The 13,301-nt window shown below is 44.2% G+C and overlaps 1 protein-coding gene and 1 pseudogene across 1 annotated transcript; both read left to right on the top strand.

Moving 5' to 3' along the window:
• Positions 1-4,062: 4,062 nt before the first annotated feature.
• Positions 4,063-6,913, top strand: LOC147455764 (G-type lectin S-receptor-like serine/threonine-protein kinase SD2-5). The gene has a single exon (XM_086514436.1). The coding sequence runs from the start codon at positions 4,301-4,303 to the stop codon at positions 6,758-6,760; it is 2,460 nt and encodes an 819-aa protein (XP_086370562.1). The 5' UTR covers positions 4,063-4,300; the 3' UTR covers positions 6,761-6,913.
• Positions 6,914-8,130: 1,217 nt separating this feature from the next.
• Positions 8,131-9,350, top strand: LOC147455763 (G-type lectin S-receptor-like serine/threonine-protein kinase SD2-5; annotated as a pseudogene).
• The last annotated feature ends 3,951 nt before the right edge of the window (positions 9,351-13,301 follow it).

The following is a 13,301-nucleotide window of genomic DNA, read 5'->3' as shown; positions in this document are numbered from 1 at the left end:
GGCTTATTTTCCAACTTAACATAGTAGCGGTCCATTCCATCCTTATAGATTTTGTTCTTAGGCACATTTTCAAATTGAAACTTCAAGTACAACAATTTTACATCAGATGCAGGTTGAGAAGGACCAACCCCCATGGAAGTTGTTTCTTGAGGGTTCAACTTCTTGAAGTCCTTGATCATTAGGCTATATGATCTTTCTGACGAGGTGTCAGAAACACTTTCCTCTACAATAGGTTCTAAAGGATGCTCCTTAAGCACCTCAAGCTCTACACATCTGGGCCAAAAAATAGCACTTTGATTACCCTTCATTTGCCACCCTGTCAGGCCCTATTTGGATCCCTTTTGGCCTAGAGAACCACATAAAGCATACATTTCCGTTGCTACTTGCCTGCACAAGCTCTTCCCATCTGCTCTAGCCCTTTGCCATGCATCCATTAGGAAGAAAATGGGGTCTAGGAGGGCCTCTTTATTTGGCAGTTTAAGGACGTCAAACCTTTAGTATTAAGAAAGCAACCAAAGGACAATTTTTGAATTCAAACAGGCAAAACGGCTAGTTTATCTGAATTCAAAATTTTCCCCCAAAATGGAATTTAAAATCTAGCAGGTAAAACCATATCATGCAGCATATTTATGGAAAGAGCTCGATGCGTGGATTGCAGATCTATGATCTCCACTCAAATCGAAGATCATATGTGGGAGTTATGGAAGGCCAAAAATCATAAAATTTTCCACCTCCTTTTTGGGGGGGAAAGTGCATCCTTTGACCACTTTTACACACCCACCATTCTTGCACACATGGCATACCCCTATTTGTCAAAATGTTAATCACCTCCATAAGCTCATGGAAAATAAAGAGGCCCTCCTTCACCCCATCCTCTTCCTAATGTATTAGCATACACATCACTGTTTGTGCCCTCTGCTAGGGTCAACACAGTTTGGTTGCACCAACGGCTTGTCCCCCCCCCGTTACTCAAGTTCAAGCGAGAACCATGAACAACACCAACCAAAGGCTATGGAAAATGGATTGATCAACACGCAATTATTAGCAACCTATGCAATGTTAAATTTCTCAAGGAAGCCGTCAAAATGTTTGGCTTCTAATTGTGAAGCCAAAGGCCAATGCACATGTTTGCCAGAGGAGAGTGGCAACGGCAACCTTGACAAGGATTGCACAATTAGTGCTCAATCAGCTACCTTGGTATCCACGAGGTCCGGGATCTGTTGTTATAAATGCGAGAAGACAATTTGTTTGGCTTGAGAATGCAAAGCCAAAGGCAAAAGTAGGAACTCACAAAAGGAAAAATCCAAAGGAAAACTAGACAAAGATAACAACGATAAAGTATTGATAGAGGAGATCGGCATGGCATACGTGGTGGTGACAACCACAATGGCCATGAGGCTACATTTCTAGTTGGGTGGTGATGGCGCAAGTTGCACTAGCTTTAGTCAAGGAGAGGCTTGTGAGAGGATGAGAGGGGCAAAATGATGCTTCCTACAATAAATTGGACCCATGTGTTATAGTTCAAGTTATCGATGCTTGAACCCATGGGCCGGAGTTCAATGCACATACATCTAGTAAGGAACCAATCAGACGTATCTTAGACACTATGCATGAATGCACACATCCAATGTCGTTGCCCATATTATGGATAGGATGTGTTTCAAAGTCTATTGTTGTTGCTAATTTGGTGAAAATTCTGAAGTCATTGCATCTCTCAAGGTCTCCAATAGCCACTTCAATAGTTTGTCTGATTTTCTTCCCCGAGGATGAGCCATTGGTACATTTGGCTTTATCTTTGTACTACGGTGGGAACCACTATCATCTGGATCACTTGCAACCGATGCATCCTCCGTCGCCGCCTGAGGGATAGGATTTGTAGAAGAGGGTTCATCAAGAGGCAAATCATAGTTAGGATCCCCAAGTATTAGCAAATGTGGCATCATCATGGAAGACTTAGGAATAGAAGACCCCTCCGAAGGAAGAAACTCGTCAAAGATGACATCATGGCTGAGAACAATATCCTTCTTGATTGGGTCATAAAGGCGATATCCTTCAAAAAGATTATTGTAGCCAACAAAAAACATTCTCCTAGAGTTGGGGTCAAAATTCCCCCTTTGTTCCTTCGGTACGTGCATGTATGCATTGCTCCCAAATATCCAAAAATGAGAGACATCTAGATTTTTACCAAATTAAGCCTCGAAGGGGGTCTTGCCTGGAACTGAAGAGGTTGGAGATCGGTTTATGGTATGAACTACCGTCACAACTATCTCTACCCATAAAGATTTTGGTAGTTCTCAATAATCAAGCATGGGTCTTTCCACACGGCAGGGAGAGGGAGCGCTAGAGAAAGAAAGAGAGATTGTAGGCCAAGAATGCAAGTGAGAAAGGGAGAGATCCCTGGTGATTCGAGTATTTCCCATGAGTAGATTAGGGAGTGAGGGTTGTTTTGTGGCTATGTCCAGCCGTATCTAAGGTAGATGTACCTTTTCTCGATAATGCACTGCACGGTGTTGTCCACCCGATAGGCTGGCATGAGGTGGGACCATTGTTCCTAGGGTTACCCAGGGTCTTCAATGCCCCACAATTTTGCTACTAAATATATGTCCTAGGTCGCTTTTAGTGAATTTAAATTATATTTATTAGCATCTAGGCCATTTGTCAGGATTGTGGGGTTTCCGAGTAGGTAGAGCAATTCTGGCAATTCATATATATGCAACCCCTCCCCTTGTACTTTTTGGGATGTTTTTCAATGTAGAGTTCCATCGTTTTGTACACACACACACACACACTCTCTCTCTCTCTAGTGTTTTCATCGCTAGCGCTAGCGTTTTGATGTGTGTAGCCTCTCGCTCTCTCTAGCATGTTTTCATCACCATCATCTCTCTCTCTCTCTCTCTCTCTCTCTCTCTCTCTCTCTCTCTCTCTCTCTCTCTCTCTCTCTGTGTGTGTGTGTGTGTGTGTGTGTGTGTGTGTGTGTGCGCGCTCGTGTGTGTGGGACATTTTTTTCCTGTGATCTCTCTTATTCTCTCTAGTGTCCCCTCTCACTACCGTGTAGACACCATATACGATGTGTGATTGCCTACAGGTGGTTGTCGTGCTCATACGGTGGGCGACGGTTTGTGCAAGGAGCACAAGGAGATCTATCACGTTAGATCCGAGATCCATTGGCCGTCTAATCCAGAGAGGAGGTTTTCTTTCGGTTGCAAATGAAATCATCTCTCGATTCACACTTTTCCGTTGCACCTTTGACACATCTCACAACTCTCCGGAATTCCAAATAGGCATGCACTGCATCCACCGACCCTCAACCCATTTTGCGTGCACTTATGTGCCCTCGGCCAATAATGTGTGCATTGAGAGGAATGTGTGCGATTGCCTAGTCCATCTCGGTGTCTCTCTCCCCGCGATATTGAGAGGGTTGAAGGTTGAAGCTTCAATATCCTTAGAACCTTTGATAAGCTTGGAAGATGAAGAAGATGAAATACGATAGACCCTTTGTTGACGCGTATTCAGATGATTCTTCTATGGCTGGGTTCAGACGGGACAGCGGAAGAGAGAGGGGCACGTGCGAGGATCCACTTTGATTGGCCAGCAAAACTAAGCTTCATTTATGGACCCACGAGAAATTGGGCGAGAGTCCGCCTTGCCAATACATAAACAGTTCTCTAACTTCAATTTCAATACTTGAAAAATCTTGATGCAAATAACCATTGCCTACTAGCATATTGCCCCGCTAATGGCTCCTCTCCGCTTGCAGTGTTGCATAGCCCAGTTCCTTATATATTGTATTGCCTCTTTAGCCGTGCAAGCCCAGCAGCAGCAGTCTGCAGCTCATCATAACAGCTCCTTCATGCGCCTCAGCCACTCGCCTGCCTTCAAATTCTCACCTCTCGCCCCCGTCAACATGAACGTCTCCAACATCGCCATTCCCAACCTTGACTCTGGCTATTTTTTCCCCATCCTCAGCTCTCCTTCCTTCAAAACATGGAATTCCTCGGCTGACAACCCCGGCTTCTTGCTTTCTACTTCTGGTACCACTCTATATCAGACATATTTCATCCATTAATGTATTTGGCGGTGTGCCCAGGCTCGTCGGGTAAGAGTAACGGCGCCTTAACATATTATCAAATTTTCGATGGTAGAGGCGTAGAGTATGATGGCCCAGTTTATGACGATGGCTTCGTGGTTCCTGTGTGGTTTGCGAATTTGGATCGCCCCATCAAGGCCTTCTCAAAGGCATCCCTAGTGTTGGTCACGCACGACAACACAACTAATGTAGGGCAGAGCTTGCAATTGAAGGATGGCCATGGTGAGGTGGTGTGGAGATGCTGCTCAGATGGAGTTGTCGAATTCGGGAGACTTCCGCATCTACAACTCGGCGGGGGCACCCCTGTTCAGTGCGATGCAGGGGCAGAGGCTCACAGACACTCTGGTGCAGGGACAGAGGCTTTCTGTGGGCATGCAGCTCACAAGCAATGACTCTGCCTACTCCGCCAGAGTAGAAAAGGGGGGTCTAGCTCTCTATCTCAACAGCATGCGCCAAGGACATGCCCCAGCTGCTCCCTACTGGGTCTTCCCCTTCTTCAGAAATCCTGACCCCATTAACTCTCCTGCACATCGACCTATAACCCTTTATCAGCTGCTGCATTCTTCACCTCCCAATGATTCATGCATCCGCAGCCATCAATTATATATTCCACCTTACATTTCTGTAGTAGCTGGTCAGAGATTCTATAATGACACGGGGGCGGCATCTCTTTTGATTAGCTCAGGGTCTAATTGCAGCTCTACTTTTGTACATGAGCTATCCATTGAAAACGAGGGCATTGTAAAGAGCAATGCTCTCCAGACTTTTGGCTTTCTAAGGCTAGAAAACGATGGTAAGCTTTACCTCTATACAGTCAACATTGGCCCTAATTATTACGCTCCCTATTATACAGTCAACATTGGCCCTAATTATTACCCTCCCTATTATCGATTAGCATTGGACTCTGAAGACTTTACTTTATGGGAAAGAGCATCTAGTGGTTTCGCTCGGGGCAGGGGGGGGATTAGAAAAACGGGCCTTATGCAAAATGTCATAGGGCCACAGCAATGTGATGTTCCACTGGGGTGTGGACCTCTTGGCGTTTGTACAGCTTCTGAGGGCCTGCAACCCATGTGCTCATGCCCTGACCCCCCATCTTTCCAGCCTGTCAACAAAACAGATTTCACAAAAGGTTGCAAGCGCCAAAAGGCTTTTGATCTATGCAGCGCCACCACATTTGTGAAGTTGGAGTCCACCGCGAACATCTTCCTCCTCACTGGCTGGACCTTCTTCACCTACAAGAATCTCCAGGCTTGCAAGCACGTTTGCTCCTTGGACTGCTCTTGCCAGGGCATTTCCTACCAGAACAGCACATCCTGTTGCTTCCTCATCACCCAAAACATCAGCTTATTGACCATCACACAGGACTCAACTGAGAGTGCCTGGAACTACACGGCAACGTCAGAAGACACATTCCTTACATCCACTGATAACATTGTCCGTAAAAATGACTTTGTCACACACTTGAAAATAGCATCGGTGTCCACGCCTGCTCAATTTCCTCTCATCACCGTCACTGGAATCATTCCCTTCGGCATTGTGATGTGTTTCTTGCTTGGGCTAGTGTTACATCATTTCAGGAAAAGGAGGGGCAGGCTTCTTCAACAAGCCAAAGAAGAGGAGGAGCTTCGTGACATCTTGCCTCTCTTGCCCACCCGGTTTTCATTTAAAGAGCTTCAAGAAGCAACAAAGAGATTCAGCAAGCTCCTGGGTTCGGGCGCATGTGGCTCAGTGTATGAAGGCACACTCCTCGATGGGAGGAAAGTGGCAGTGAAAGTACTCGAGGGTGTCCCACAAAGAGCACATCAAGCCAAAGATTTTTTGGCAGAAATAGCCCCTGTAGGACGCACAGGTCACCATAACATAGTCCGCCTTGTTGGCTTTTGTTGGCAGGGATCGCATCATATCCTTGTCTATGAGTTTATGGTGAAAGGATCACTAGACCGCTGGCTTTTCGGGCTGGCGGGGGATGGCTCATGTGCATCAGCCCTTAATTGGCGGAAACGCTGTAATGTCGCACTTGGGGTTGCACGAGGCTTAAATTACTTGCACGAGGATTGCGAGCAACCAATTTTGCATTCTGACATCAAGCCGCAGAACATATTATTGAGTGAGCAATTTGTGGCAAAGATATCTGATTTTGGGATGTCAAGATTGATGCAGAGGGATATGCATTCATGTGTGATGACAGGAGTGAGGGGGACGCCGGGTTACATAGCTCCAGAGTGGTTTCTTCATGGAAGTGTAAATATATATAGCTTGGGGATAGTCATGGTAGAAATAGTGGTGGGTAGGAAAGTATTGGAGTTCTCGAGGCTCAACACCACGGCAACCGTTGCATTAAGTGTCGATGGTTCATCAGCAGAAGAGTCATGGCACTTGCCTAGCTGGGCAGAAAAGAAGTGGGAGCAAGGGTGCCTAATGGATATCGTGGACCCGCTCCTTCACGAGGAGCATGTGACCTGTTCAAACGTTAGTGATAGTGGCTTTGACAAGGTGGAAGCACAAAGGCTGCTCTACATAGCACTCTGGTGCATTCAAGAAGACCCTGCATTGAGGCCCCATGCTGCCACGGTGGTCAAGTGGCTCGAAGGTTGTGAGCCCAACGTTCCACAACCCCCTCACGCCTCCAATTCCACAAAACAAACAACTTTGAGGCACTCAGAAACATGACTGGTGAGCTATCATACCAATAATTATCTTTAGCCAAGAATATCATGTATTTCTCTCATCACTTGTGCTATATAATTATATAATAATTTGTTAAGCTGATGCTTTCATGTATATTATTTTGATAAAAAGTGCAACTAGTCTCTTTACGTTCAACTCATGGCCTACTAGGTTAATGTGATATCCGTGTACTTTGAAGCCCACTATGTAACTAAAGCATCTCGATTAACCTATTTAAGTGCTATTTAAAATTGGGTGACATTAGCAAATTGCTACTCTAGAATGTGTGTGTGTGTGTGTGTGTGTGTGTGTGTGTGAGAGAGAGAGAGAGAGAGAGAGAGAGAGAGAGATGTCTACATCTCTTTGTGTGAGTTTCTTGTGTGTATCTTTAAGTGTGATATAGAGGGAGAGGTTCTAGTGTGAGTTAACTTGTTGATAGAGTGCCTTTTAAGTACATATATTGATCCCTTTGTTTTAATCATGTTTGTATCATGTACGTTTAATAAAAATTTGATTTTTTTTTAAAGAGTGACTTATACGTATATATTGATCCCTTTGGTTTAATCATGTTTTGTATCATATACGTCAAATAAAAATCACAACTCCTTTCCTTATATGCTCTCACATGCATCACCTCTCTCTCTCTCTCTCTCTCTCTCTCTCTCTGTGTGTGTGTGTGTGTGTGTGTGTGTGTCTCTCTCTCTCTCTCTCTCACACACACACACACACATAAAATAGACAGAGAAGGCAAAACAGTCGGTCCATTTATTCTTAAGCCAAGTTACATATGTATAACGCTATCGAGTGTCAGGCCTAGGGTAAGACCGGGCAAGCCAAGGGCCAAGACGGAGCCATGCGGTCAAGGGGACCATATTATTAGCAAGGCAGGACCTATACAAGGCATGGGTGAGTGGAGAGTGCAAGCTCCTGTCCCCTTAGTCTCACACTGGTATTAGAGCTTAGGGAAGGGAGGAGCTATGGAGGAGAGAGTTGCATGGCGTTGCATGATCTCTCTCTCTCTCTCTCTCTCTCTCTCTCTCTCTCTCTCTGAGTTCCATGGAGACGGGTCATGGACAAGATCCCTTGGAGGGAGGAGTAGTGAGGTGGAAGGGCATCAGTGTGTGCAGGGACCCATGTGTCGAGAAAGAGGAGGGAGTCGGTCGCTTCGGAATTGCGCAGGCTTGGGATTGGGCTTGTTGGAATCGCCCTATAGCGCTCATCAATTCACGTCATACTCATGCGGCACACACAGCAAGCCAGATCATGATCTCCTTGTTTCTCTCTCCCCACGTGGCGCTCTCTACCCGTCGTAGCTTAGCTTGAGAGAATTTCACACTTTCGATCACCCATAGTGCCTCAAGTGGCCATCTAATTAAATAAGGGTGCATGCATTGTGATGTGTTTCTTGCTTGGGCTAGGATTACATCATTTCAGGAAAAAGAGAAGCAGGCTTTTGCAACAAGCCAAAGAAGAGGAGGAGCTTCATGACATCTTGCCTCTCTTGCCCACCAGGTTTTCATTTAAAGAGCTTCAAGAAGAAACAAAGAGATTCAACAAGCTCCTTGTGTATGAAGGCACACTCCTGGATGGGCGGAGAGTGGCAATGAAAGTACTCGAGGGCGTCCTACAAAGAGCACATCAAGCCAAAGATTATTTGGTAGAAATAGCCATTGTAGGACGTATAGGTCATCATACCATAGTCCGTCTTGGTGGCTTTTGTTGGCAAGGATCGCATCATATCCTCATCTATGAGTTTATGGTGAAAGGATTGGTAGACCGCTTGCCTTTTGGGCCTCTGGGGGATGGCTCATGTACAGCAACCCTTGATTGGCGGGAACGCTATAATGTCGCACTTGGGGTTGCACGAGGACTGCGAGCAACCAATCTTGCACTCCAACATCAAGCCGCAAACATATTGTTGAGTGAGCAATTTGTGGAAAAGATATCGATTTTGGGGTGTCAAGGTTGATGCAGAGGGACATGCAGTCATGTGTGATGATAGGACTGAGGGGGACACCGGGATACATAGCTCCTGAGAGATTTCTTCACGAAAGTGTAAGCAAGAAGAGTGATATTTATAGCTTGGGGATAGTCATGCTAGAGATAGACGTGGCAGGTAGGAAAATTTTGGAGTTCTCAAGGCTCAACACAGTGGCAACAACTGCATTAAGCGCCACCAATTCATCTGTAGAAGAGGCATGGCACTTTCCAAGTTGGGCAGAAAAGAAGTGGAAGGAAGAGTGCTTGATGGATATTGTGGACCCGCGCCTTCACGAGGAGCTCATGACATGTTCAAATGTTAGTGCAGGTGGCTTTGACAAGATGGAAGCACAAATCCTTATCTATATAGCAATTTGGTGCATCCAGGAAGACCTTGCATGGAGGTCCCATGCTGCCACAATGGTGCACTAGCTCGAAGGCTATGAGCCCAATGTTCCACAACCCCGTCAGGCCTCCAATTGTACAAAACAAACAACTGAGGCACTCAAAAACATGGTTGATGAGCTATCATACCAATAATTATCTTTAGCCAAGACATCATGTATCTGTTTCTTGGGCTATTTAATTGTACAATAGTTTTCTTAATTGATGCTTTCACGTATATTATTTTGATCAAAAGTGAAACTGGTTTCTTTACATTCAATGTATGGCCTGCTAAGTTAATGTGATATACTTGGACTTTGAAGCCCACTATGTTACTAAAACATATTGATAAATGTATTTAAGTGCTATGTAAAATCAGGTGACATTAGCTAGCAAATCGCTACTCTAGAATTATTTTTTATGTGTGTGTGTGTGTGTTTTAGAGAGAGAGAGAGAGAGAGAGAGAGAGAGAGAGAGAGAGAGAGAGAGAGAGAGAGAAATTTTATTATCTTCCTCGGAGGTCATATATGACCTATGGGACCAAAGTTAGATGTGATGTAGTATGTGTATGTCTAATGAGTGACTCTCCATGCTCCAAAATTGTGGTGATGGGAGTTGCAATGGAGAGCCCACACTGTGGTTGGAAGAGGAAAGTGTGTAGGTCTAAGTCACAGCTGAAAATGTGAGAGAAGCAAGTTCGGATGTGAACAAAAGCTGAGCACTCTAGTAGTGTGTGGTACTCAGATTCTCGAACTTGTAGTGAGTATAATGTGCACGATCGATTTGACTCTTCTCCATTGCCCCAATGCCTTGTCTCGCATCGAAACGAATGGGAGCTAAGCCGAATGGCTGCGATAGTCCGTATCATCGACAGGGGTTAGGCTCAAGCATGTAAGTGTAAGTACGGTTTCCTCTTTAAGCGAAGAACATGATTTTGTCGTTATAATATATGAAGCGTGACCCACCAGATTTCCCCAATCCGTAATACATTGGCGTTATAGAAAAGCTTCATTCACTTGGGAGTCAACTGAAGCATCATGTAGCAAGAGTAATGCATACCATCTCCCAAACCACTTCTTTATGTCTTGCATCCTTCCCGTGCTCAAGATCTTGCTTTTATGGGTCTTGTGAATGTTTTTTCTTGCTTCCCATGCAATTGTAGGAAGTCCATGTGAGGGGTTTTGATGCATCTTTATCATGTACTCTACAACCCTTTCCATTTCCATAACCTCAATTGGAAGAGATCCCAACTCAAGAAGTAGGAGCATATATGGTGTTTGTGTCTTAACTTGGAGAAAGTTTGTAAGAAAATGCTTTTGGACATTCTCAAACTCTTTCCAAGTAGACTTTGAGATGCTCCCACACTTCAACTCCATAAAGATGCCTCCTACTCATCAATGTCACCATACTCTCGTGCTTGTGCCATCCTTTTTTGCATGTTTCTTTGTTTCCTCTTCTTTGCAGCCCAGTAGTTTTGTAGAATCAATAGAAATCCCTTGGGATATGTTGTGTAGCAAATAATGGAGGAAGGTAAAGGGGGTTTCTACTGCCATTATGAGTATTATGTGATTCCATGTGGAACCTGCGAGGATGCTAATAACATAACAATGAAGACAGTCAAAACAATTTCATAGTACTCAGCGTGCGCACGAGAGAGAGAGAGAGAGAGAGAGAGAGAGAGAGAGAGAGAGAGAGAGAGAGAGGTTTTGTTGAAGCTGAATATGGATGGCAATGAGGAGCTGGTTGATATGGATTTGTGTTGCACCCGCAAGCACCAGCGGCTATGGAGGATTGAGAGAGAGAAGGCGAGAGCGAGAGAGAGAGAGAGAGAGAGAGAGAGAGAGAGAGAGAGAGAGAGAGAGAGAGAGAGAGAGAGAGAGAGGTTTCGTTGAAGCTGAATATGGCTGAGAGGAGATGAAATGGGTGGTGGGTTATTCATTTTCAAATGGTGAGATCCTCCCTTCCAAATGCCTCGATTGTCAGCACTATCATAGATGGCCTCATTGTTGAGCATGATCGCCATATCAGTGTGCTCCAGTAGGGAGAGGGTACACGGTGAAGTGAAGTTTGGATTTTTTTCCATAGTCCATTGGCAGCACTCCAAGAGTAGGGAGCCAAGGCCAAAGGGGTGCCACCACCCACTTCGTAGTAGACCAAGAATCCTCGGCCAACTTTTGGATGCGATCCAAGCAAAGGTCCAAGATTTCCTTGCCAATTGGGAGGGAATTGGGTGCATTAATTAGGACATTTAATTAGCAAGTAATTAGGGCATTACTTAATTGTGCACACGGCGATCAATTGATAACAGAGGAAGGTAGAGATGGTTTATTACTAGTATAGTGGCCCTTGGAAAAGTTGTTAGTGGTGTCCTCCTTGTCGTTGATGACCTTCTCAGGATGGAAGAGCTGGTGGTAAGTGTCCGTCCTCACTTCATCAATGACGGTGGGCTCCAAGTCCCAAAAGATGGCACATGGCACGTGCTTTCTCGCACATGTCTCATTGAAGGTGTTGAAGTATCATCTCCTCCTCCCACTTTCTTGTCACTCGGCATTTTTACCTCATCATTTTCCCATTGGCTTTTGCATGTACACACCCACCATACAACCACAATAGCATACACGCATGCCATGATCGTACTCTCCTAACAGGATGACTCTCAATTAATTACCTGAATTCCATGCTCTAGATAGTATAGCTCCTAGCAGGCATTGCCAATCCAAATGTCGGCCTAGCCGATGTGGATGGAGATGCACTCTCTCATACTATTGGAGAGGAAGAAATACTACCAAAAGATTGAGCCAAGGATCCCTGAATTGTCCTTAGTAGATACAAAGCAAGGACACATGTCTAGATGCTATCACCTATTCTTTTGTCTTTAAGGCATATATATGGCACTACCTTGGTTGACATGTATATTTGGAATGTCGTATCTTGAAATGCACTGATTGTGGGATATGCCCAACAAGCATTGGGCCGCAAAGCTCTGGCTCATTGGTTTTAGGATGCAAAGTGAGGGCACTTCTCGCACTATGTAGGAGTCCAATACGTCTATGATGTAGAAAATAAAGTTACCTTTGCTTCTCTTTAATTTTAATCTATATCCTACATCTTTTATATTTGTCTTAATGCGTGTTTTTTGTCTGGCAAAGAGGACATATTTTCACAATAGTGGACGGTTCAATTGCACAAGCATGATTCCAACTCGACAACACTACAAGGTATGTTATCTACATCCAATTCCTCATGCCTATGTGTTTGCTTGGTGAACCACATAAATACTACGAGGCAGGGCACGACTTTCATTTCTTATAGTTTTTGGAGAGACCACAGTGCCAACTCTTCACCAAATTTTTGTTTGTCACTTCTATATGACATGCACTGTATATTTAACATTTTTGCTCTGTGAAGCTTTATTGCAACACAAAATGTTTAACTATTCACATTGACTTTATGTAGCTTGACTCAAACATTGTTCTCCGGCTTGCACACTTGGACGATACCTGTATACGGATTATCAGGTTGATAATGGAGTTTAATTTTTATAGTGTGTTGATGCTATTTGTATTTTTTTAGTTTTTCAATGCTTCCTTAAATCTAGTTTAGCTACATGTTCTTCTGAGTAGTACATGCTCAATCACGACCATCATATCTATATATTAAATAGAAGGCACATACTTCTTTTCTCATAGTTGGACAATTCAAGTTATGTACTGCAATACTCCATGCACTCTGTACATGTCTATTTTATTCCTAGGTGGTTGATGTCAATCTACATTTGTCCTTCTTTGGCAATACATCTTATATATTATAGGCCAACGTTCCCCTCTGCATAGCCGTTCTATAGCATGAAGACAATTCTTTATCCCAACATTTTCCTCCTCAACCAAGATCCTCCAACTATAATAACATGTAACACTCTCTCTCTCTCTCTCTCTCTCTCTCTCTCTCTCTCTCTCTCTCTCTCTCTACAAGAAATAAGAGAAAATTCACAAGGCTTGATTTAGAGTAAGATGGGTGCCTCAAAGATGGGTCCTCTGTTTAGAGACTAAATTTTACCAGGTTGAATGGAAATCTACAAATAACTACAGTAGTAGGTTAAAGAGTAGGGTTTAAGCATAATGCTTAAGCTGCAACCCTTTGCAAAATCTATTAGAACATGTACGACAAAGAGCACTGCCTT

Source organism: Adiantum capillus-veneris, chromosome 6, assembly GCF_014529385.1.
Source record: "Adiantum capillus-veneris isolate H3 chromosome 6, ASM1452938v2, whole genome shotgun sequence".
Taxonomy (NCBI): domain Eukaryota; kingdom Viridiplantae; phylum Streptophyta; class Polypodiopsida; order Polypodiales; family Pteridaceae; genus Adiantum; species Adiantum capillus-veneris.
Note: the sequence above shows the minus strand (reverse complement) of the source record. Positions and strands in the feature narration are given on the sequence as shown.

Coding starts and splice junctions, on each gene's coding strand:
- LOC147455764 (XM_086514436.1), top strand. CDS start 4,301: ATGGCCATGGTGAGGTGGTGTGGAGATGCTGCTCAGATGGAGTTGTCG.